At 42.3% G+C, this 24,373-nt stretch overlaps 2 protein-coding genes across 3 annotated transcripts; one reads left to right on the top strand and one right to left on the bottom strand.

The window, feature by feature from the left end:
* Nucleotides 1–3,223: 3,223 nt before the first annotated feature.
* On the top strand, nt 3,224–22,049 carry PHF10 (PHD finger protein 10; the record flags this gene model as incomplete). 2 transcript variants are annotated; one of them, XM_079716404.1, is made up of 12 exons in its annotated part: nt 3,224–3,325; nt 6,064–6,170; nt 8,653–8,783; nt 9,404–9,487; nt 10,368–10,501; nt 10,592–10,741; nt 11,351–11,460; nt 13,474–13,627; nt 15,532–15,687; nt 20,212–20,320; nt 20,588–20,776; nt 21,872–22,049. In XM_079716404.1, the coding sequence occupies 12 exons, from the start codon at nt 3,239–3,241 to the stop codon at nt 21,955–21,957; spliced, it is 1,497 nt and encodes a 498-aa protein (XP_079572530.1). In that variant the 3' UTR covers nt 21,958–22,049. The 2 variants fall into 2 exon arrangements, with proteins under 2 accessions (XP_079572530.1, XP_079572531.1); XM_079716405.1 differs by having other exon boundaries at nt 3,239–3,325; nt 9,410–9,487.
* Nucleotides 22,050–22,732: 683 nt separating this feature from the next.
* LOC307061117 (UPF0669 protein C6orf120 homolog) lies at nt 22,733–23,434 on the bottom strand (the record flags this gene model as incomplete). Its single annotated transcript, XM_079716106.1, has 1 exon — nt 22,733–23,434. One exon carries the CDS (start codon nt 23,432–23,434, stop codon nt 22,880–22,882), a length of 555 nt encoding a protein of 184 aa, XP_079572232.1. The 3' UTR covers nt 22,733–22,879.
* Between the last annotated feature and the right edge of the window lie 939 nt (nt 23,435–24,373).

The raw sequence follows: 24,373 nt of genomic DNA, 5'->3' as shown, positions 1-24,373 counted from the left end.
AGTGAGCCCAAACTCTTGCATCTTCCCATACATAGAAATGTACTAAATTCCTTAACTTGAGATGTCTGATTTTCTTTAAATAGTAGTAATCTTTTGATCTTCCCACTACCAGGTCTTTGTTGCAAAAACACCTGTATATCCTGGCTCCCCCATTGCCTCTTCGCAGCCGTCCCTCAGAGTGATCTGAGAGTCCTGTCTCCTGGGCTTGAAGTCCTCAGAATGTCCACCGAATAAAACGTAACTCTCAACTTCTAGGTTGTGCTTTTTTTTTTCAGTCAACACACTTCAATTGCCTTTAAGTGCAACTGTATATTTGTATCATATTCTTTCAGTGTTGAAACTGCCTATGTGCAGGGATTGTAATCCGCACAGTGCCACCTTAATATTATGCCTTACCTTTCACGTTGAAAGGCTGAATCAATGTTTATTGACTTGGAATGAAGAGTTTTAACTTTGTATTTGATCTAAAGACAGAATACCCAAGGGACAAGAGTAGAACCAAGTAACTGAATATACAAATATATATTTAACATTAAACTCTATCCAGAGAATCTAACTGAGGGTCTGGATCAGTTGAGGGAATTTGGGGGAAAGATGTTGGTTCTTCTTGGCTCATTCAGACAATTAGGCCATTTTCTTCAGTGGGCTTTTGACAGGGAAATGGGGAGCTGCTGTGACTGAGGTGGTGAGATAAAGCAAAGTCTAGATTAGCAGCAGCTTGTGAGTCTTGAGTTGTTGGTATGCCATCTCTGATCTGATGCAAGTGGAGAAGCCAGGAAAGGGTGGGCTGGGAGAGTCAAAGGAGGTCCTTTGTGTCAACATGATGGGCTAGAAACAATCCCTTTGTCTTATCTTTCCAAACTTGTCTGCTGAGTGTAAGCGAAAATAATGAAGGAAAGGGAAGCCATCTTGCATTCTAAATCCAAGAATCTTCTCTGTTGCCATAAAACAAGTCATCTACACTCTCAGATACAAAGCGTCTGCTGAGAGGTCAACTTTAACACATTTCTGGCACCACTGTCATCTTTTTTTTTTTTTTTTTTTACATCTTTATTGGAGTCTAATTGCTTTACAATGGTGTGTTAGTTTCTGCTTTATAACAAAGTGAATCAGTTATACATATACATATGTCCCCATATCTCTTCCCTCTTGCATCTCCCTCCCTCCCACCCTCCCTATCCCACCCCTCTAGGTGGTCACAGAGCACCGAGCTGATCTCCCTGTGCTATGCGGCTGCTTCCCACTAGCTATCTATTTTACGTTTGGTAGTGTATATATGTCCATGCCACTCTCTCACTTTGTCACAGCTTACCCTTCCCCCTCTCCATATCCTCAAGTCCATTCTCTAGTAGGTCTGTGTCTTTATTCCTGCCTTACCCCTAGGTTCTTCATGACATTTTTTTTTCTTAAATTCCATATATATGTGTTAGCATACAGTATTTGTCTTTCTCTTTCTGACTTACTTCACTCTGTATGACAGACTCTAGGTCCATCCACCTCCTTACAAATAGCTCAATTTCGTTTCTTTTTGTGGCTGAGTAATATTCCATTGTATATATGTGCCACATCTTCTTTATCCATTCATCCTATGATGGACACTTAGGTTGTTTCCATCTCCTGGCTATTGTAAATAGAGCTGCAATGAACATTTTGGTACATGACTCTTTGAATTATGGTTTTCTCAGGGTATATGCCCAGTAGTGGGATTGCTGGGTCATATACCATTGTCATCTTATCACAGCTGTCTCTCGTGTTCTTTTAAGCTTCAGTTACTTTGTTTTTTTCTTTTAATTTTTGGTGAAGTCCAAAAGTGACCAGGTGAAGCCTAAGAACTAGGATTAATAATAAATTCAGTTCAAATAAAACAGGTCTCTTGGTGACTTTTATGGGCCTACCATTGTACGTACTTTACAACAACCCTGAAGATTCAATAAATGATCGACTAAGGCTATGCAGCCAGAAAAAGTGGAGCCAGAATCCAGCGGAGGTCCGTATACTCCCCAAATGTTCGGCTGTGGAAGCGCTGTCCTCCCTCTCCGCATGCTCGCTCTCCTGTCTTGGGTGGGAGCTGCTGCAGCAGCTACATCCCAACGAAGTCGAACGTGAACTTGTAAGTTTTATGATTTCCGCACGCACTGAGGTGAATGTGGATAAAGTTTTCAAATTAAAGCAAACTGAGAATGTCTTTGGAAAGTACACATTCCATGGCAGGTGGTTCAGGAGCCCCAGACAGCTCGAGGCCGCGAGCAGAGAACAAAGGCGGACGACGGGCAGCGACTGGGAACCGGGAACACCGGGAGATGAGGCAGGGCCCCCACAGCCCACCGCGACGAGGCTCCCGGGAGGGGGGTTGGGGAGGGGACCCCCGGGAGGGAGGGGACGCCCGGAAGGGAGAGGACCCCCAGGAGGGAGAGGATGGGGGTGAAGACTCCGGAAGGAGGAGGAGGGGGCGGGGCGGCGAGGACCCCGGGAGGGAGGGGAGGGGAGAGGCGGGAGAGGGACCCCTGTAGAGAGAGGAAGGGGGCGGGGACCCTCAGGAAGGAGGGGGAGGGGCGGGGGAGGGGCGGGGGAGGGGCGGGGAGCCTGGGAAGGAGGGGGTGGGGACAGGGGCGCGGACACCTGGAAGGAGGGGCGGGGAGGGACCCTCGGGATGGAGGGGGAGGGGGAGGGGCGGGGAGCCCCGGGCGGGGCGAGGTGGGAGGAGAGGGCTGACGTGTGAGGGGCTGGGCCGGGGGCGGCGGGGAGGGGGCGGCGGCGAGCGCGCCCAGGGCGGCGGGCCGGGGCGGGGCTGGGGGCTGAGGGGAGCGGCGGGAGGTGGGGCCGCGGAGCGCGTTGGGCTGCGGCGGCCGGTAGGCGGGGTAGCGGCGGGCTAGGGCTGCGCGGGGCCGAGGGCAGCGGCTGGGGGGCGGCGGCGGCGGCGGCAGCGGGCGCGGCGGGAGGCGGCGGCGGCCGAGGGAGCAGAGGGCCCCGCGGGCGCGCACGGCGGCGGGCTCGGCGGGCGGCGTCCTCGGCGGCGGCGGCGGGCGGCGCGCTGGCGGCGGCCATGGCGGTGGCGGCGGCGCTGGCGGGCCGCGGGGCGCGTGGAGGCAGGGGCCGGCCCCCGGGCGGCGGGCGGGCGGAGGGGGCGGGGCCCGGGCGGCGGGCGGCCCGCGCTGCGGCGGCGGCAGCGGCGGCGGCGGCGGCGGCCGGGACGAGGCGGCGGCGGCGGCGGAGGCGGCGGCGCGGGGCGCTCGGGCTGATGGCGGCGGCGGGCGGCCCCGGGACTGCGCTGTCCCCGCGGCCGTGCGACAGCGACCCGGCCACCCCCGGAGCGCAGTCCCCGAAGGTGAGGAGCGGTGGACCGGCGGCGGCGCCTCGGGGCCGGGCCCGGGGCTGGGGGCCTGGGGGCGGCCCCTGGCCGGGGGCGGGGGTGGCGGCCGTGAGGAGGCCGTGAGGGGGCGGCGGGGACCCGGCGTCGGGCTGGCCCGTCCGGCCCACAGAGCCCTGGCACAGTCGCGGAGCCCCGCGCGGGTCCGGGGGCGAGTCGGCCTCGGTCCGAAGTCTTTTTGGCGGTTTCCTCGCCGAAGGAGCTTCTGAGCACGTCCCCCGGGGGACGTTCTGCTCCGCGTAGAAATAAAACTTTCCTCAGAAACGGAGAGAGTTTTCTTCACGTTAGTCTGGGATACTATATGTTTTTAAAAGCGCCTTCATTTGAGGAGTATGTTTCTGAAATATTTGAGCTCTTCCTAAAAAATAGAAATGTGTACAAGTGGAAAAACAAGCCAGCCAGTTAATGAACTTGGTTTGAGAACAAATAACCGTTCTCTTATTTTCAGGCCGACTTTTTTTTGTTTTCAAGTTTTGTAGTTTGCACTGTTTTAAGGAAGTAAAACGGACTTAGTGTTTTAAAGTCAGAGATGAGTGGAGAAGAATCGAGATGAGCGGTAGGATGTCGTGCATTAAAACATTTTGTTTTCAAAGTTAGTTTAGTAGTTTGTGACAGAAGGTTGGAATGGAGCGATGATTCGTACAACCTCAGTATTTCAGTTGTAACTGAAAAGTTGGAATTGCAATGTGATGGGGACCGGAACCCCGAGGACCCGTGTCTTCGTTGATCCGGGGTGAGCGTTGACATAGGGACGGTTCTTCGGTCCCCTGGCGAGGCTGCCCCTGCCAGGAGCCCCTCCTGTGCGGTCCTCTGTGCACGAGGGCCCTCAGGTGCCCCTACCGGTGACGGCGGCCAGGCGGTGGGTCTCCGCACAGCTGTGCTCGCAGAACCTGAGGCTGGGCCTGCGTGCGACGGTGGGCCGGGGCCCCCAAGTCCAGGCCCAGCTGGAGGAGCGTGTCTGAATCAAGTGTGGGACCCCCAGAAACGGGTTTAATCCCAAGATGGGAGCCGCCTGTGACTCTGAAATGCAGGTAGCTGATATCGGAGATTTCGGCAGCCTTAAAGCTTAGGACTTCTGGGTCAATATCGAGGTTGCAAGCAAAGTTCTTTCAACTTAATTGCATTCCATCATAATATTAGGATGTATATTGCTGTTTGACCTCTCCGATGTTCACCTTATGTAATAGCACATTTGCCTAGAATTTGTAATAGTAAGTTCAAACACTACTTGTGAAATTGTGGTTTCAGCTTTTCTGAGGACTTCGCATTTTTAACTTTTTGTCTCTTTTTGAGTGTCTAAATTTTTTAGCCAAGGGAAATGTGCTTAAATGGATATTAAAATCCTTAAAGTGCTCAGAAGCAAGTAAAATATAAATGATATTCGAATGCTTATTGAATATGAAATGTGTCAATTGGGAGGCTTACTGTTATGTGTAAGTTTTTGGAGAATGGATTTAGACTGTTCTTCGTCTCCTACCTGGTTGTTTTTCTTAATAGGAGTATACAGAGCTCTTCAATTGAATGCTTATTTTGTAAGAACTGAAAAGGAGAATATTCCCCGTTTTTTGCTATTTGGTAAAGAATCTGAGTAAATTCCTAACAGGTGGAGCCTTTTAACACTTTGTAATCATATCATCATAATCATATTAACTAACTTTTACTGGGCACTTAATTGTTCGCTAGGCCTTGCTCTAAGGGCTTCCCATGTATTAACTTATTTAATCCCTACATTAGCCAAGTATTGGAGGCAGTATTAGGGTCCCAGTTTTAGAGATAAGGAGCTGATCACAGAGGATAACTACTCAGCCCGTGAGGGGCAGTGCCCAGTAAGATGCCAGGCAGTCCAGCTTTGGCATGCTTGACCAACATACTTACTACCTCTGTATTCTTAGAACCGTGGTATTTAACAAAATTGTATTGTCTTAGGAAGCTACATTACCTTGATTTTTTTTTAATCTATTTTTTTAAGCCTTAACTAATACGCGATTAAATTAATTTCCTGGCACTTGATAACATCATTCATTGCCTTAATGAAACGGTCTAACTTAACAGCCTTTCGTATTGTCACTTAATGGAAGATGTCGCTTAAAATTTTTTTTAAGCCTCTCCTTTTTGGGAGGTAGTGTGTGGTTTTATATAGATTGATGACTCTTATTAGGGTATATTTTTACTAAATTTTTGCAATGTAAGAAAAAAAAATAACAGGATTGATCATCTGTTTTTAGTCCTTTTGTGTCCTCTTTTCACAGGGATATAAGTACCTAAAATAGCCAATTAGAATAGTCCAATAAACCAGCTATAAGTTGAGTTAAACACTAAATGATCCGTACATTTTTATCCTAGCTAGGATAGGAGGATTTGCTTTAATTTCGGAGTATTGCAGCAATTTTTTGTGTTTCTCTAAAGCAGGAGGCATTTTAACCTCTTGGTAAGAAAGCAAAAGTAGATTTAGACTTACAAGTTTATTGAAAATTTTCTTACTTTGATTTGTATTGAAGATTAATTTTTAGTTTTTCCCAGGTCTTGCCCATTCCAAGTTCTTGTCCCTCGTTAATTATAGTAGGAAGTTAACATTTGTATAATCCTTAGAAAGCCTTTAAGTTGAGCCTTTTAGCAAGTCTGGGAGGATACGTAATTAATCTTTCCTTATTTATTATTCTTTGTCTTGTTATTTTTTGAATCTTTTAAATGTTTAGGATGATAATGAAGATAATTCAAATGATGGGACCCAACCGTCCAAAAGGAGGCGAATGGGCTCAGGAGATAGCTCTAGGAGCTGTGACACTTCCAGTCAGGATCTTGGGTACTGTCATTTTATTGCTTAATAATGTTTTTTGTAGTACGAGTCTTTTCTCTGCATTAGCTCCCTGCTCCCCATCCCCCAGCCCTGGCAAAGGCAATTATTAAAGATTGTAGAATGTTTTTATTGTGTTTTACAACGTGACAGCAAAGTTGCTTTTTGCTACTTAGTGCAATTCAAAAAAAAATTTTTTTATTGTGGTAAAATACACTTAAATTCACCATTTTAACTTTTTTTAAGTGTATAATTCAGTGGCATAAATTACATTCACAGTGTTGTGTAACCATCACCAACATCCATTTCCAAAACTTTTACATAATAAAATTCCCATTTCCCGTATCCCCAGCCCCTGGTGGCCACCATTCTACTTTCTGTCATTATGAATTTGCCTATTCTAGGTACCTCATGTAAATGGAATCATACAGTGTTTGTTTTTTTGTGTCTGGATTAATTTGGTTAGCATAATTTCTTCAGGGTTCATTCATGTTGTAGCTTGTGCTAGAATTTCCTTCCTCTTTAAGGCTGAATTATACTCCATTGTTATAATTATACTCTATGTTATGTTTATCTCTTTATCTGTTGATGGACACTTAGGTTGTTTCTACATTTTGGCTGGTATGGATAATGCTGCCTTGAACATTGGTGTATAAATATATTTGTTCAGACTTCTTTGGGTATATACCTAGGAATGGAACAGGTGGGTCACGTGGCAATTCTATGTCTAACTTTTTGAGGAGTTGCCAGACTGTTTTCCACAGTGGATGCACCATTTTATATTCCCACCAGCAATGTACAAAGTTTCTGACTTCTTCACATCCTTACCAGCTTGTTATATTTCCTTTTTTTTTTTTTTTTTTGATAACAGCCATTCTAAAAGGTGTGAAGTGGAATCTTGCTGTGATTTTGATTTGAATTTCCATAATGACTAGTCAAATTGAGCGTCTTTTCATGTGCTTATTGGCCATTTGTATATCTTTGGAGAAATGTCTATTCAAGTTTTCTGCCCATTTTTAAATTGTTTTTTTGTTGTTGTTGTTTAGACATTCTTATCAGACGTATGATTCGCAGATATTTTCTCCCATTCTGTGGGTTGACTTTTCACTCTGTTGATAGTGTCTTGATACACAAAATCTTTAATTTTGCTCAAGTCCAAATTATTTACTCTTTCTTTTGTTGCTCATGCTATGAATCCACTGCTCAGATTTAGCAGTGGATTCATATCTAGAATCCACTGCTAAATCTGAGATCATGAAGATTTACCCCCTATGTTTTCTTCTAAGAGTTTCCTAGTTTTAGTCCTTACATTTAGGTCATCGATCCATTTTTAAATTAATTTTTCTGTGTGATATGAAGTAAAGGTTCAATTTCATACTTTTGCATTTGGTTGTCCAAATTCCCAGCACCACTTTTGAGAAAACTGTTCTTTTGCCTGTTACTTTTAATTGGATAGATGCATAAAATGGTATATATTCTGCTTGTATTATCCACTGATGAAATTTAGAGGTTGAATTGGTCCAGGTCCAGACATCTGTCGTCTTTACTCTTCAGGATTGGGGATTGATCTGCAGTGCACTGGGTATGTGGAGTCTATGTGCTTCATAGTTCAGTTTATTGAGAAATGGGTTTTTAGAGTTCTGCTTTCTCTGCTGTTTGTGACTCACTGAACAGAAGATGGGAAACAGAAGTTGATTACTTTATACTTTGGGTGCATGAAGTAGTGGCTATGGGTGCTAAGCCCGTGAGAAAGAATTCAGAACTGGTATCACTACCCTGATTTGCAAAAGCTAAAAGACGTTGCCTTTGTTCCTGACAGTTGTGAGACTTTGTTCTTTGTGATATGTGAAAAATGTTATTTCCAGTGTACTTTTAAAAAAATAATTCATTTATTTTTGGCTGCGTTGGGTATTCGTTGCTGTGTGTGGGCTTTCTCTAGTTGCAGTGAGTGGGGGCTACTCTTTGTTGCGGTGCGCGGGCTTCTCATTGTGGTGGCTTCTCTTGTTGCAGAGCATGGGCTCTAGGCACGCAGGCTTCAGTAGTTGCAGCATGTGGGCTCAGTAGTTATGGCTCGTGGGCTCTAGAGCGCAGGCTCAGTAGTTGTGGCTCATGGGCTTAGTTGTTCCACGGCATGTGGGAAGAGATCTTCCCAGGCCAGGGGTCAAACCTGTGTCCCCTGCATTGGCAGGCAGATTCTTATCCACTGCGCCACCAGGGAAGTCCTCCAGTGTACTTTTTTGCTTTGGTATTCCAGATGGTTGTTTCTTTTATCTCTACCTCTTTTGTAATTTCATTGATGCACATGAAAGCATAAGAACTTCTTTGTATTACGAAATCGTAGAAGACTGAGAATTTAAATAATTAAAATAGTTTTTCCAAATCCTTAAAATATATTCTCAAAAATGTTTAAAAATGAATATCCTTTAAAACAAAAATGAGTAAAATTTTATAAAAGCTACATTTAAGGCATAATATATATTTCTGTGCTTAGCTTTAGCTACTATCCAGCAGAAAATTTGATAGAGTACAAATGGCCACCTGATGAAACAGGAGAATACTATATGCTTCAAGAACAAGTCAGTGAATATTTGGGTGTGACCTCCTTTAAACGGAAATATCCAGGTATTAAGTCTTAGTTTATATAACAGATTAAATCTAACTTTTAACTAATAGTAATTATTTTTGATAGGTTGTCAAGTTCTGAATATTTGAGTACGGATTATTTATAACGTGTTTTATATTCTTCTGCTTGCTGATTTTTATTTGCACCTTTCATTCATTCAGCATCTCTCTCTTATGTCTTGTAAACTGATTTATAAGCTAAATGAGGAAGATGAATTTCCTGGAAAAACTTTAGGGAGAAATCATTTTGTAGCCACATGAATGAACTAAGGGTTTTGTTTCTTGACTGTTGCCTCTGGGCCTTGGGGACGGAGATAGCTACATCAGCTATATCTGAACTTGGAGAGGCTGTGTTTCATCAGTTTAATACAGTTATTTGTCTTACCTTCTGGCTTTGGATTACTCTGTTTTCAGTTTTATTTTAACTTTCATTTTTTTAATTTGTAAGCTTTTTTGTGTAGTCTTTTAATAATATTTGGAATATGTAACAGGGAATACTTTTTTAAATCCATGAAGATTTTAACTTTAAACATCTTTATAAAGTTTTTTAAGCTTTTAAAAGTTTTACAAATGCAAAAGACTATTTTTGATAGTCTTTTATTCTTTTTTTTTTTTTGGAGATTTAGAGCGACGAGATTTGTCTCATAAGGAGAAACTGTACCTGAGAGAGCTAAATGTCATTACAGAAACACAGTGCACTCTAGGTAATGAACATTAATGAGGCGATACCGGATGAGTATTTATTTTCTTTCCCAAAATATTTTACAAAATTAATAAATAGATTGAATTATTTAAATGCTAAACTGTTAACTTCATTTTTGATTATTGTTAAAATACAAAAGAGAATGATGTTTTATAACTATCATTTTCTAGTAACTTTAACAGAAGTGTCAAAGTGTGTGTATGTTTTGTGTGCAAAATTTGTATAGTACTTTTTAAAAGTATTGGTCCTTGTCTCTTAAAAGGCAAATTTTGCTCAATTTTTAGTTATGTGTAGTTATCTCCCTGCTTTATTTGTAATTTTCCCTTCATAAATATATTAAGGCAACTTTTTAATATAAAACCATGGGAGTTCATCTCAGCAGTTGGTATAATCTGATACCACGAGTTTCAAAAATTGCCTGTGTGACTTATGTGCTGATGCTTTTGGTGAAATTTGAATTGACTCTATAATATTTCTAGTATATCAAATTTGAAGACTAAGAACTGAAATATATTGAAAAAGCCTTTTTTCTCATCTAGTATCCCATGTTGATTGACAGTGGTTAGTGTGCATCATTATTTAGCAATTGTTACTAGTAAAGGGATATATGTTTATATATAGTACGTAGAATCTTAAAAAAGTTTTGGTTGAAAAATTGATTTATTTGCCTTTGCAACTTTGGTAATCTATTTCTTTTTAATTGTTTGACTTTGTATTATGAATATTATTTTTTATTACTTGTGAATGTATTAAACTATTTTGTTTGACTATTGGAAAACTTCTTAAATGTAGAGTAGTTTGAAGGAAAAGCAAATTTTGAAAAGTGGTATGTTCACTTAGCCTTGAAAAAGCTTCTTTACCTTTTCTTTGGTCTGAAATAGGCTTAACAGCATTGCGCAGTGATGAAGTAATTGATTTAATGATAAAAGAATATCCAGCCAAACATGCTGAATATTCTGTCATTCTTCAAGAAAAAGAACGCCAACGAATTACAGATCACTATAAAGAATATTCTGTAAGTATCTAGGAAACCACCATCTTGGTTTGGGGGAATGACGTTTTATAAAGTTAAATGTGACTTCCAACTGTAATATTTTTATTTCAGCAAATGCAACAACAGAATACTCAGAAAGTTGAAGCCAGCAAAGTGCCTGAGTACATTAAGAAAGCTGCCAAAAAAGCAGCTGAATTTAACAGCAACTTAAACCGGGAACGTATGGAAGAAAGAAGAGCTTATTTTGACTTACAGACACATGTAGGATCTCTTACATTTATTGATCCCTGAACCTCGCTAATTGCTTGTTACCGTAGGCTACTGAACACCTTTACTGTAATGTTTTGTACCAGCAGTATGTCCTTTTCTTCCCCAGAACCGAAGCTGGCATTTTTAATGTGCCTGATACTGTTTGCTTCACTTCTCTGCGTGTGTGTGATATGTCTCTTGCTTTTTGGTTGGCATGCTACTGAAGGAGTCTAGTAGCTGCATAGCATCCTTGTGTGTCCCAGGGATAGGTACAAGAGATTTCCATAGTAGTTCACGTACTTCTCACCCTTACCACATGAGGTTAAAACTTAACTATTTCCGTTTCATAGATGAGGACGTTGAGCTCCAGAGGTTTTATAAGTAGCCCTTAAGTGGTGAGCAGACACACTGCCTTTCCTCAGAAATGATGGCCACGGTAAACAGCCAGACAAACTCACTAGAACTAGGAATACCAACCCCCTTAGGTCATAGCTCCTAATGTCTCTTATATTTTTAGCTTTTGGGGGGAGAAACATGGTAGAAAGCAAGAGGGGGCTGTTTTCCTAAAGCCTTGATTCTTGGCATGGAGTCGGGTGTGTCTTTCTCTTTGTGTTAAACCAGGTTATCCAGGTGCCTCAAGGGAAGTACAAAGTGTTGCCGACAGAGAGAACCAAGGTCAGTTCTTACCCGGTGGCCCTCATCCCTGGACAGTTCCAGGAATATTACAAAAGGTACTTAGTGTTTTTTTTTTTTTTTTTTTTTTACCATTAATACCAGTGTTGGTGAGGGACTTCAAAGCCTTGTGTTTGTCTTCTAGGAGTTTTTAGCTCTATAAGCATCACCATAAGATGTATAAGATTTGTGTCAGTCTTTTCTGTCTTCTCTGGTTCTGTGGTGAAGAATGCTCTTTACAGAACTTGAACATCTGCTGACAAAGCCTGGGGTGCCATCTCACTGCCCACCTGTTTGTGTTTCTGTGGACAGGTGCTAGGGGTTCTCCAGACCTCCATCCTTAAAGTATGGTCCATGGCCCAGCATCGCTGGTGTCACGTGGAAGCTTGTTGGAAATGCAGACTCTCAAGCACGCCCCCAGACCTTCTGCCTGGGCATCTGCATTTTCACCGATGCAGAGGGCATGAAGGAAGGCACAGAGTGGCTGTGGGGAGGCATGGCCACCTGGGAGCTCCTGCTACCCTGGCCTGGCCACTGCTTCCGTTCCTGTAGCAAGAACGCTGCTTGTCTCTCCTTTCTAACCTGGATGTAACTGAAAACAGGGCCCACAACATCACTTGTGTCAAAATCTCAGCTTTTACTTCATAAAAGACCTTACGCTTTCTAGGATAGAAAATATTCTTTAGACAGTAGTGTTTAAAATAGACTACACGGGCTTCCGTGGTGGCGCAGTGCTTAAGAATCCACCTGCCAATGTAGGGGACACGGGTTTGAGCCCTGGTCCGGGGAGATCCCACATGCCATGGAGCAGCTAAGCCCATGCGCCACAACTACTGAGCCTGCACTCTAGAGCCCAAGAGCCACAACTACTGAGCCCGCATGCTACAACTACTGAAGCCCACATGCCTAGAGCCCATGCTCTACGACAAGAGAAGCCACAGCAATGAGAAGCCCGCGCACCTCAACGAAGAGTAGACCCCACTCGCCACAGCTAGAGGTAGCCCATGTGCAGCAATGAAGACCCAACACTGCCTAAATAAATAAATAAATAAAATTAAAAAAAATAAAATAGACTATACAATCACACTATTTGAAAGTCAAACTTAAATCATGGGTCAGCAAATTTTCATTTTCTCACTTTGGGCAAAGCACATTATTGAGTGATAGGCCTGTGTCCCAACCCCTTTGGTGTGACGTCTTAGGTGAGCGGGATGCTGATCTAGTGTCCTCTCCCTACTGAGGTTCCGAGATCATAGCCGCCTGGTGTGATCCTGTGGGGGCGGCTTGGACGTCGTCAGCGGGCCGTGTGCTGACTGACCTGGGGAAGGGGTTGCCGATCCCTAGTTTCAGATAAAAGAGATGATTACATTTGTTAGAATACATGCTTCACAAATTGGTCCAAAATAATTGTTACTGGAAATTTTGTTTCTTAAATAGTATCTTGCACCGTGCACCGCTGTGACTTACCTGTGTTAATTTATTTGATGCTCACGTTGACTCTGTGAGGTGGACTTGTTACCATACCTGCTTTACAGGTGAAGCAGCAGCCGTGCGCAGGCAGTGAGGACTCAGGACAGTGGGAGGGTGGAGGTGCTCAGGCAGGATTCTGGATTGCCACAGCTTCGTCCTTGTCTGCTGACATTTTTTGCGGGGGGAGGATGTTGAGGGTAAAGGAGAGAGACATAATCTTTTGATAACAAGAATCAAATACATATTTTATACTCCTAGACTGGTGAAAAAATGTTTAGGCTTTTTTTTTATTCCTTGTCCCTATTTGAGTACCAAAATGAAAAAATTATTTATTGCCTCTAATCATTTTCAAAAGTATTTGTGGTTAATATTAAGGCTATTATCGTAGTTCAAAATTAGTCCATATATATTTAACAATAAAGGAAAACTGGGGACTTCCCTGGCAGTCCAGTGGTTAAGACTCCGAGCTCCCACTGCAGGGGGCACGGGCACGGGATGGAACCAGTTCCATCCCTGGTTGGGGAACTAAGATCCCGCAAGCTGTGCGGCACAGCCAAAAAAAAAAAAAAAGGAAAACTGAAAATCCTCTCTCTGAACTATAGGTACTCGCCAGATGAACTGCGGTATTTGCCATTAAACACAGCGCTTTATGAGCCCCCCCTGGATCCTGAGCTCCCTGCTCTCGATAGCGATGGTGATTCAGATGATGCCGAAGATGGTCGAGGTGATGAGAAACGGAAAAATAAAGGCACTTCGGTGAGAACGTTTATCTTCAGTAGGAGGTGTCTCCTTTTCCTTTGAATTTTTGCTGATGGCTTTCCTGGAGTGTTAAATTGAACTTGTATCACTACCCTCTTTTTGAAAAAGGACAGTTGCATATAAGTTCCAGAAAGCTTCCATCAGGAAAAGTTATTGATTGTGTGTGTTGATACGGACTGTCTGTGTGTGGCCTTTGGTAAGTTTTATCCTTAAAGTTGCCCCTTTGTGGTTTTCACAAGCAGGTTAGGCAGGGTGCTAGACATTGGTTTGCAATCTTATGCTTAACCATCTTGGGTTAGGGGGAGCACATTAACTTGTGTTCCTGTTCCTTAATTAATAGTCTTCGGCCTCTTCTAGGATAATGTTAAGGTTACCAACATGTTGTGCTGTTAGTTAGGTTTTCCTGCATGACATCTTTTTTTTTGTAGAAAATGCAATTGCAGGACAGTGGGGAAGTTGTTGTGCTCTGTGGAACTGAAGGAGAACAAAGACGACAGTAGTCAGGGGTTTGGTTTTGATTTAGCATATGGCATATTAAGCAGCTGGCCGTTTTATATCTTTCTAGCTGACCTGAACGTGGGGTTGTCTTAGCATTAATGGGCACTACACTTTGTCACTAACAGCTTCTAAAACATATTTAGTGATGCATGTCGCATTAAAGTAAGATGCTCTTCAGATACTAAAGTGATGACACTGCTTTTCTTCCGTCACGTTGGTAAAGGGGTGCTGTGTTGTGACGAGGGTGTGATCAAGTCGACTTCCTCCTACACTGCTAGTGGGAGTGTCGGTTAATACAGCTTTCTGGGAAAGCGTTTTCACAGTCTGTACCAAGATTTTTAACTTCCATGGAATTTGACTTGGCAAATACACTAATACAGTTTATCCGAAGAACCTGACCAGATGGTAACAAAATTTAATTAGGAAAAAATGTCCACTGGAGTGTTATTTTCTATAGCAGAAATTAGAAATATCATGTCCACAGTGGGTTATATATTATATTTACATGGTAGAAATGCAGTTCAAAGAATATTTAATGATTTGAAGAAATGCACATAACACTTAAAAATATTAAAACGCAGATGCACACACACAGTGTAATTCAGCTTCGTGTTTGTGTTTTAAAAAATGAGGGCACACATGTAGGTAGGATGTGTGTGTGTTAGTGTGTGAAACTGGGTATCTGTACAAACACGTAACTAGAAAAGAGATACATCACGTTCCCAGGCGTTGTCTCAGGATGTTAACCAGGGTGGTTATGGATAACCTGATCTTTTCTTTTATAATTTTCATAATTTATATGAGCATAACATTTTTATTCTAATTAGAAAAATTTAAATTAAAAAATGAAGAATTAAGTGATTATTGAACTCCTAAACTTTGAACATGTACAATATGTCTGATACTGTTGTAAATACTTGACGATATTGGCCCTCTGCCTAGTTTAACATTAGGAAGTTACAGGTGTGGGCTTAAAGGACTTCTTTAATAACCTTTATTACTCAGTAAAAATACCCACACTTAGTTAAAGTAGTTTCTTTTTTAAAGAATATTTTTGTGTGCAACAAATATGCTCCCTTGTGACATGGTAAAATGGTGTTGAAGCTGTGTCGTGTAATGATGGCTGAAGTAGATAATTCTGTTACTGTTGACTTAGGTCAGAAAACAAAGTCAATTAAGGTACTTGCTGATGTAAATGGAACTAGCTATAATGTATTTATAAGATGGATAAATGATTCTTACCATGACTTCTTTTAGTCTCACACTGGAAAATGTTTTCTTAGATTAGAATTATCTTTTTACTTTTGAATTAATGGAACTTTAAAACTTTTCTTGGATATATTCTGTAGTTTTCGAATCTGCGTGAGTTCCAAGGAACCTCTGTTTGTGCCTTTGACTTGCAGGACAGCTCCTCTGGCAACGTGTCTGAGGGGGAAGGCCTTCCTGAAGGCCAGGAGGAGCCTCTGCAGGGAAGACAGAGGTCCAGGGACAAGGCTGCTCCTCCACGAAAAGATGCTTCCAAACGTTCTGTACTGCCCAAGTCAGTTCCCGGGTACAAGGTAGAAGAAAAAAGCCCTTGACTCAGCTTCCTTCCTGACCAGCCTCTCTCCCTGAAGTATTTTAACTTTGAATTTCAAAGTTGTGGAGCTCCTGCCTGCTGCACTTCACTAGCTGTTCTTCTGTGGTGTGTGCCCTCTGTGAGCCTCCTTCCTTTTTGCTTTATTTTCCTGGTGGCTTTTCTATCACTTTGGCTATGGTTTAGCTTCTGTTTTCTGTATATGTACAATTGATAAGAGAATCTTTTTTTGTTCTTTTAAATAATAACCAGGCAAGTATGGGTTTTTAAGGAGTGATCTAATAGGCAGAACTTTTTACTTGTTTCCTCAGAGTAAAAAGCATCATGGTCTGACGCTGAAAGCGCCCTGGTACTGGTGAAGCTGGGCCCGCTGAGCCATGCAGTGGGGAGGGAGCCCCTTAGGCCAGGCTGCATTTCTGCAGTGCCTTTCACTATGAGCCATCTGGGTTCAGTCTAGGAACTCTTCGGTCCACTCACTGGCCAGGTTGATTTAACCCTCTGGTGGAGAACAGTAAAACTGGTCTACATTGTGGTGGCTTTCAGCCTAACCTTGGCAGGTAGCCTGTGCAGTTCTGTGACAAGGATTTACACATTATCTGGCAGGTGATTTGGCTTAGATGCACTTGTTAACGTTTTGATCCGGTTACTCTCAGAGTCAAGTAGCATGCTGTCAGCAATAGGGTTATTTGTATCATTTCCTCCTGCCGTCGGCCCCTTCCCCTTCAGAGGGTTGGGTGAGAGATAAGTAGACTTATTCATATATGGGCATTTAAGAGTATCATAAAAGGAGTAGAATTAGCTGCAAGTTTTATGTTTTGAATGGTAACAGTAAAATATACAGTTTTCAGTCTGGTAGGTATCAGTATGCTTGTATGTGGTTATGAAGGTGTTTTGAAGGAGCATTTTAGAGTAAGTTGATCAAAAAGTTTTGCTGAGCGGAGTTGCTGAACACTTGTGTATGTCAGGTCAGGGTTGTGGTGTATAATCCAGAAGCACAGGTTCAAGTGGGCGCTGGCCAGTGTCCCTTCAGCCTAAGCAGAGCCCTTCTAACAGTCCATTGCCTTTCTTTTCCTAAAGTAAAAAAGCAACTTAACAAATTAGCATATTCCATATTTAATTAGAAAATGCCTTTACATCATCAGCTTTCAAGTATCTATTTTTTCAGCCCAGCTTCATTCAGCAAGGACGGCTGCACTAGGCTGCAGCCATGTGATTTTTGTCCTTGTTTTACATACATAGCTTATCCAATTTTTTTAAACTAAAGATTTAAATTAATGCTTAATAATTGAAAGCAAATGAACTCCAGAGATTAAGTTTTGGAGAGTTAGCCTGCTGTGTGTAGTAAACAGTGAGCTTCTGGTCCGAGAAGAGCTGGGAATGGGGGTTGCAGCTCAGAGCACACTGTCAGTGCTACATAGACCTCTCAGAAAGTAAGCCTGGATTAATCATGGGTTAAAAAAGAAAGAATACTGAAACAGATGTTTAGAGGCTGAAAATGAAGAACTATTCAATGCTATCATTGATTTAAGGTAGAAGAAATAAATTGATTAACCTAAATTGGTAGTACTCAAGGGAGTCTGATATGCAGAATGCACATTTTATAATCTGTGAACATTTTTAGTACCTAAAAATGTTTCAGTTATTTCAAAGTTTGGAACAACCAGTATCTAGACAATACATTAATGTGAACATGTTTATTAAAAGTTAACCTCTCTATGAAAAGTATTAATAAGCCAAGATGTGCCTAAATATTAGGGTACTTTAAGCTGAAGGTCATATATATAAATATGTTTTAAAATATGGGAGTTAAGAAAAATTATAATGTATTTGATGTCTTGCTTAATAAGATTCACTAGTGCTTGCCCTTAATTTTGTAGGACAGTATTGTTTAGGTTACATTAACCTGAAACTAAAGCATAATTATTAGGATTCAGGCCTATGTTAAAAGTATATAATTAAAATCTATGCTATATTAGTGCTAACATGAAAGTCTCACTATCTTTGGTTGTTTTTCAAGCAGGAAAATAAGTGTATTGTGAGCCTTTTATTTGAGATGCTGAGAACTCTTAGGGAGATTACTTTAATTTTCTTGTCAGTAGTGAAATTTTGATGTTTGCTGTTACGAAGTAGGACTGTCTCCATCAGACACGTATGGAGGGTTCCGTTCATTAACCTTCAGAGAGTTCCATACACTGTTCCCTTCCTCCATCACCACTGCAAAGCCCGAGAGACGAGCTTCCCAACCAGCGATTGGTACCCGACGTGTACAGTCCTGGATGTGAGCAGTGTGGCTTCTGAGAGAGCTCAAGAGTGCTTGAGTGAACAAAGTATCTTTTTCTGTCGAGCTGTGGCATCATCATAGAAAATGCTGCCAAGCTCTGTGTCTCTCTGTCTCTCTCCCTCCCTCTCCACCCGTCTCTCCCTCTTTTCATCAAGATGAAGACTATTGGGTAAGAAAAATTTTAAGTGGTTTAACAAAACATTATGATTTTAAGCTTAGAAGTAAACCTAGAATTTTCTTGGCATCCCTTTTATCATAGGTGTTCAATGTATATTTTAATGATTGTAGAACTTGAACTGCTCTAGAATGTGAATGACTTAGCTTTGTGTTTTATTCCTTTTGATTTTTTGTAAAGGATCTCCTATGAGGAGTTCTTGATTTAGATTTTAATATTGTGTGGTTACTTCCTTGACTTTACTGAAAAATATTAAAGTACTTAGTATGCCAGTATCTAACTTGAACTATAAGTATTAAATAAGTGTATCTTTTACAGTTAGTGCAGGTACCATAACCAAAAGATATTTCTTTCTTCGGTGGATTGAGAGGTAGCTTTCTGCTGTATATTATGGCAGTTACAGATTTGATCATAACTGAACCAGAATTTGGATCATAGAAGTGCACTTCCTAGCTATTTTTTATTTAGGTATAAGAAAACACAATGAGAACCTTTTATGCTTAGAATGTAGCAGTAACAACAGAGGGTAACTACACTGCAAGACTTAAGAGGTTTGAGCATGTGACACTATCCTTTTGTTGGGGAGCAGGGTATAAAGATATACAGGAGATGTAGAATAGTCAACAGTAAAGTTTTATATGTATGTTTTAACTTCCATGATATTTATTATTTTGTAGAGACATTTGTGATTGTTTAGTTATTGTTTTTATTATATTTATGTATAAGGTTGACTTTTTTTAAATAAATAAGCCAAAAATTATTTTTGAATGCCTCTGTCATCTTTTGTAGAGAAAGATAATTTAAAAAATAAAAAAACCCTAAAGAATTAAGAACAAATTAGGCTGTGCAGGTTTTGAAGGTGGCAGTGAGACATTTCAAAGCTGGTATAATACAGTATGCAAAGTTGGATTTTGTTTAGGCTCCTCTTTTGTTCAGTAACTTAGGAAAGGGAAACATAAGATGCATTTGGCTGGGCTGTACTAAACAGAAATACAATATTTCTATTTAAAATGCTTTTTCTCCCAGTTTTTATATAAATGGACGAATGAGTGAGTGGATGAGTGAGTGAACATGCCCCCGGCCCCCGTTTCCTGCCTGGCCCCGGCTTGCCCTCCTTTCCTACTGCTGCCCCGTGTTCATGTGGGGCCAGTGAACATCATGTTACTACGGTCAAGGCGGTGATGTTCCAGTGTCCCCTTTCCCCTCCCAATTTCAGGTGTAGTGAACCTTCTTCTTTGTTCTTTTCCATGTGTTGCCAAGTGTTTTCTTAAAGCCCAGATGCCTTCATTGGATAGTGCCTGTTTTTAATCTGAAAAATGAATGGTACTAAAAACATAGGGTGTCTGCATATTTTTAAGTGATAATTTCATATTTTGCCTGAGAACTACTTTTCTCTTTCATGTTTTATATGTCATAGTGAATGCTTTTTCTCTTAAATATAGGCTCTTTTATTAATGTATTAGATATGCAAAGGGAATAATCACACAACTCGGACTCCCACAAACCTTTTTTGCACATGACAATGTATGCTGAGACATCTTGCAATTAAAAATGTTAAAACACTGATTTTGTAACTTAAGATTTTATAAATCTAGTTTTGCAACTTTGGAGAATATCAGGTTTTAAACAAAATGAGCATATAAGCTGCTCACAATGGAGTCTTCTCTTTGGGAACAAGCCTAAAACTTCCGTGTAATGGTCACTCAGTACTTGGGTTTTTCTCTTTCAGTTAATAGTGCAGTTTGACAATGTATTAGGCTTCCCTTCCAGTTCATTATACAGATCTTACTGGGCATGTAGGGAGTGTAGAATGCTATATCTAATCCTAACATGAGATCATGCCATTGACAAAATTTAAAAATGAAATCTAAGGCTTTAGTCGGTAGGCTGTTGTATGTTGAAGGCAGATTCATGTCAGGTTATGCCCTTCAAAAAGGTCCTCATGAGCAAGTTAACCCGAAGTAAAGATAAGGCAATACAGTGATAATTCCTTTTGAACCCATCAGTAAGTTCTTCTGGCATGAATTTATAGCCCTCTTCTACCCTTCCAGCCAAAGGTCATTCCAAATGCTCTGTGTGGAATTTGTCTGAAGGGTAAGGAGTCCAACAAGAAAGGGAAGGCTGAATCACTTATACACTGCTCCCAGTGTGATAACAGTGGTAAGTATTGACATGTCTTCACATTTTAACCACCCTATTTGTTGCTTTGAAAACTAGGATTCTTAGTTGTCAGCTAGAGACTTGAACCAAAGAATCATCAAATATATATAAAGTCCGTCTATTTTTTTTGACTTTGTGTTTTCATCCCTCTTTGGCAGTTAAACATTGTAGCCATTCTTGAGACGTCCAAGCCAACTAGCATTTTATTTTGCCACATTAAGTTAAAAATTCATGTGTGAAATACAACTAATACTGGTTTTGGTTTAGGCCATCCTTCTTGCCTGGATATGACCATGGAGCTTGTTTCTATGATTAAGACCTACCCATGGCAGTGTATGGAGTGTAAGACTTGCATTATATGTGGACAACCCCACCATGAAGAAGAAATGATGTTCTGTGATGTGTGTGACAGAGGTTATCATACTTTTTGTGTGGGCCTTGGTGCTATTCCATCAGGTAAAGATTAAAAAAGAAGGAATGTTATCTTTGAGTGAAGGGACTCTTCCAGCATTTTGTTTGTTTTTTTGAGGCTGCATAAACACCATAATCACATGAAGGGCCTGGAGATCCTTCTATTCACAAGAAGTGACCAAAGCTGTGATCATGTCCACCTGTTTTTCATCCTTAGACAAGCTGACTAAAGGACAAGTGAGATATCAGACTGCCTATACGTTTTGGAAGTAGAGCTCAGTGTATACAGATTGAGCCAGTGTTCTACTGAAATAGCTAAAGGAGTAGCATCAATTTGTTTCAAAGCCTTGATTTTATAAGTCATTTAGAAGCTTAACAGAATGACTGCTATGCCTTTATACATATTAAACCAGATTTTTGTAAATTGAGGCAGCATAACAATTCCAGGTAACTTCAGAATGAACACAAAATCAAAGAATAAATCATAGTAATCGGACTAAAACATTACACACATAATTGTGTAGCTTTAGAACTTATTTGCATGGTTGACACTGTCTCATACTTTATAAAGTATATTCCTAGGTTTCCTGGGACTTGTTGAGATGCAAGCAACTTAATTATTCAGAGTTGTTTAGTGATTGAGATCAAGTATGTTGTAGAGCTCATCATAATGCTGTCAGATACTTGACACACTTTACAGGGCTGTGTGAGCGCAGCACACCAGCACTTGAGAGGATGCCAGGAGCGCACAGCTGCCGCTGAGCAGCACAGAAGGCTGGAAATAAGCGAAAGTCAGTAACAGGTTTTCTATTGGGATTTGTATGCTTGAACTCTTAGATTATGGTAGTGTTTGAATTTCAGAAAGGATTTTAACTGTTTAAAGGTCTCTACCATTATTTAGTTCCTCCCATGACCCCTTTCCTCCCCCTGTGCATTTCACAGGACATTGATGACACTGATTACCTTAAGAGAAGTTTGCATTTTTCTCCTTAAATTAAGGAACTCATTAGTGTCCGTCCCACCAGAAGTCCAGTGAGGATTATCAATAGCCATTGCTAAGGAAGGAGAGCTAACTGGGTTTAAAATTCAGTCCTAAACAGTTAAATCTCATCCTGTATTAACTAACAATGTTTCTCCTAGGTCGCTGGATTTGTGACTGTTGTCAGCAAGCCCCTCCAACACCCAGGAAAGTGGGCAGAAGGGGGAAAAACAGCAAAGAGGGATAGTTTGTGACCCCAACACTGTAATGTGCATTTCAATGAAGTATTTGGTGCCAATTTACCACATTCTCATTTTTATGCCAATAAAAGATTTTTGAAACTAACTATGTGCTTAAAATCTGCAAGTTCATTCATTTTGTTATAAGCTACTCTTACCCTTGAAACCAATTTCAGGTAGAAGAATAGTTCCATCTTCCAAAAGGTCTTTATTTCTTGGTACTCTGTCTGTTTCCAGAAATTCAGTGGTAATATCATGCAGCTTAATTTGAAATACTTTATTACTCCGTTAGCCTAAAAGTTACTATTATTTTCATGAAACTTCCCTAATCTGTATCCTTTCTGGTCTACCATGGGTAGCATAGCAAAGTTATTTAATAACGGAAGACTTTTAATAGGAGCCCAAGATGATAAAATTACAAATGACCTGATGAGATTTGGTGCAGCTGGGTTTAGAACTGTCTTTAACTGGGACCTGTCTACCAGGAAATCCCGTTTGGACAGGAGGTGCTGTCCCTGCTTGGGGTGCAGGCATGGGACTTTAGTCCATGCTCAGGCAAGTGTGGAGAAATCATTACATTTCAGACTTGCTTTTAGTAACTCTTCAAAGCTGACACTTTGTAACTTCATTAAGTCACTGCAATCATCTGTTTAGTTACCTGACAAACTAATCAAAATGGGGTTTAAACATTTTATTATGCACATTCCTTTTACAGGAATTTTGATGTTTAGAAAGAAAATAAATATCGTGCTTGATGCTTTTCATACTTCTGGGGTGACTGAGGTAACAAAACTGTATGGCTTTATTTTTCCATCTCCCATCTAGGAAAGGTAACCAGAATTCCAACCAGGTACAAGTAGCTAGGTTCACAGCGAACTGCACTCAGCTTCACAGATTAAGGGCATTATACTCAACAGTGTGTTAAAAGAATCAAAAAAGAATTTCAAGTACCAGTTTCAAAATACTAATTAATATCGTCCAAAGAACAGATTCCTCTTCTTGAGATGCATCTTCTGGAGCATAAGCCTGCTTCCGACTCGTATCTGTACCGTCTGAATAAACAGTCTCACCAAACGGGTGCTGTTCGATCGTTGTATCATAATACACTTTCATTTCAAATTCACTCTCGTGGTGAGATGGATGTCCATAAATCCCTATTCCCACGGGGCGCTGGAAGTGCGCTGGTATGAAAACCACGTCCTGGCCACAAGTGACAGACTGTAACTCGTAGTCATCAAAGCTCGGGTGGAGGGTGGTATCGGATACATACAGGTCCGCATCACCTTTCAAGCTCTGCATCTTAAGAACTATTTTTCCCTCATGATTTAACCTCAAATAGCTGTAATTCCCAGCTCCTATCTGACCCTGAACAACGTGCAGAAGGACCCATTCTTCTGGAACTTCCTCCTCGTCAGAGGCGTTCAACGAGGAGACAGCCTGAGATGCCAGAAGCAGCAGCAGAGCGCTCTTCCACGGAGCTGCCATGACTGGGGCGCCTAGTGTGGTGCCTTCCTCATCTGTGAGTTGTCCTGCGGACACACGACAGCGGGAGGACACGCTGAGCGCGTCCGGAGCCGCAAACTGCGGGCGGGCCCCGGCCACCTCAGCGGCCCGCCCCGCGCTGCCCCCGCCCCGCCCCCGGCCCGGGGAGGGGACCCGCGGGGAGGAGGACGCGCGCGAAGGCGGGACGGGAGGGGCAGAAAAGGGGAGTGGGCCGGGGGCCCACCGGGCGCGGGGTCGGGCGGAAGGCGGCTCGGGGCCCAGGGCTCCGCCGGGGTGGGCGTGGGCGGCAGGTCCGGTATCTGCCCCTGCACTCACCACCGCTCCCCGCAGGCGCCGCGCCCGGAGCATGAGGGCCGGGCGGCCGAGCCGGAGGAACCGGAACTGAGGCGCGCCCGGAAATAAGGCGTCCGGAGGTGGCACGGCGCCCGGAAGTGAGGAAAGCCGGCAGTTGACCGGCGCCCGGAAGTGAGGCAAAGCCCGGAAATGAGGTAGTGCGTAGGCTCCGGGTTCTCGCGAGAATGGCGAGGTGGTGAGGGCGCCGAGCTGCGTGGGCTCGTAACCAGGGCGACGGGGGCGGGTCGCTGGCCCTACGCCGCAGGGTGCTCACCTGGATTGCGCGTCCACTTGGCGAGTTCAGCGTCAGGTCCCAGAGGGTCCCCAGGTGAGAAGCAGGTGTGCCCGAGGGAACGTTGTCCGGGCACCTGTTACCTGTTCTCTGTTTCTCTTAACTGTGTTACTTCTCGAAATGCTCCTAAGAGAGGCTTCAGACTGAAGTTGTAGTTATATTCAGGATTTATTTTGTTAATTTGGAATATGGTGTTAATGGAGGCCTGTTGGCCATTGGAAAAGATTCTCCCAAGAAAGATTATGTGCATTTTAGTATCACACTTTCGTGTTGATTCCAATTCCTGTGTTTCATTT

This window comes from Hyperoodon ampullatus (assembly GCF_949752795.1).
Source record: "Hyperoodon ampullatus genome assembly, chromosome: 12".
Classification (NCBI taxonomy): domain Eukaryota; kingdom Metazoa; phylum Chordata; class Mammalia; order Artiodactyla; family Ziphiidae; genus Hyperoodon; species Hyperoodon ampullatus.
This window is presented reverse-complemented; position numbering and strand designations above follow the sequence as displayed.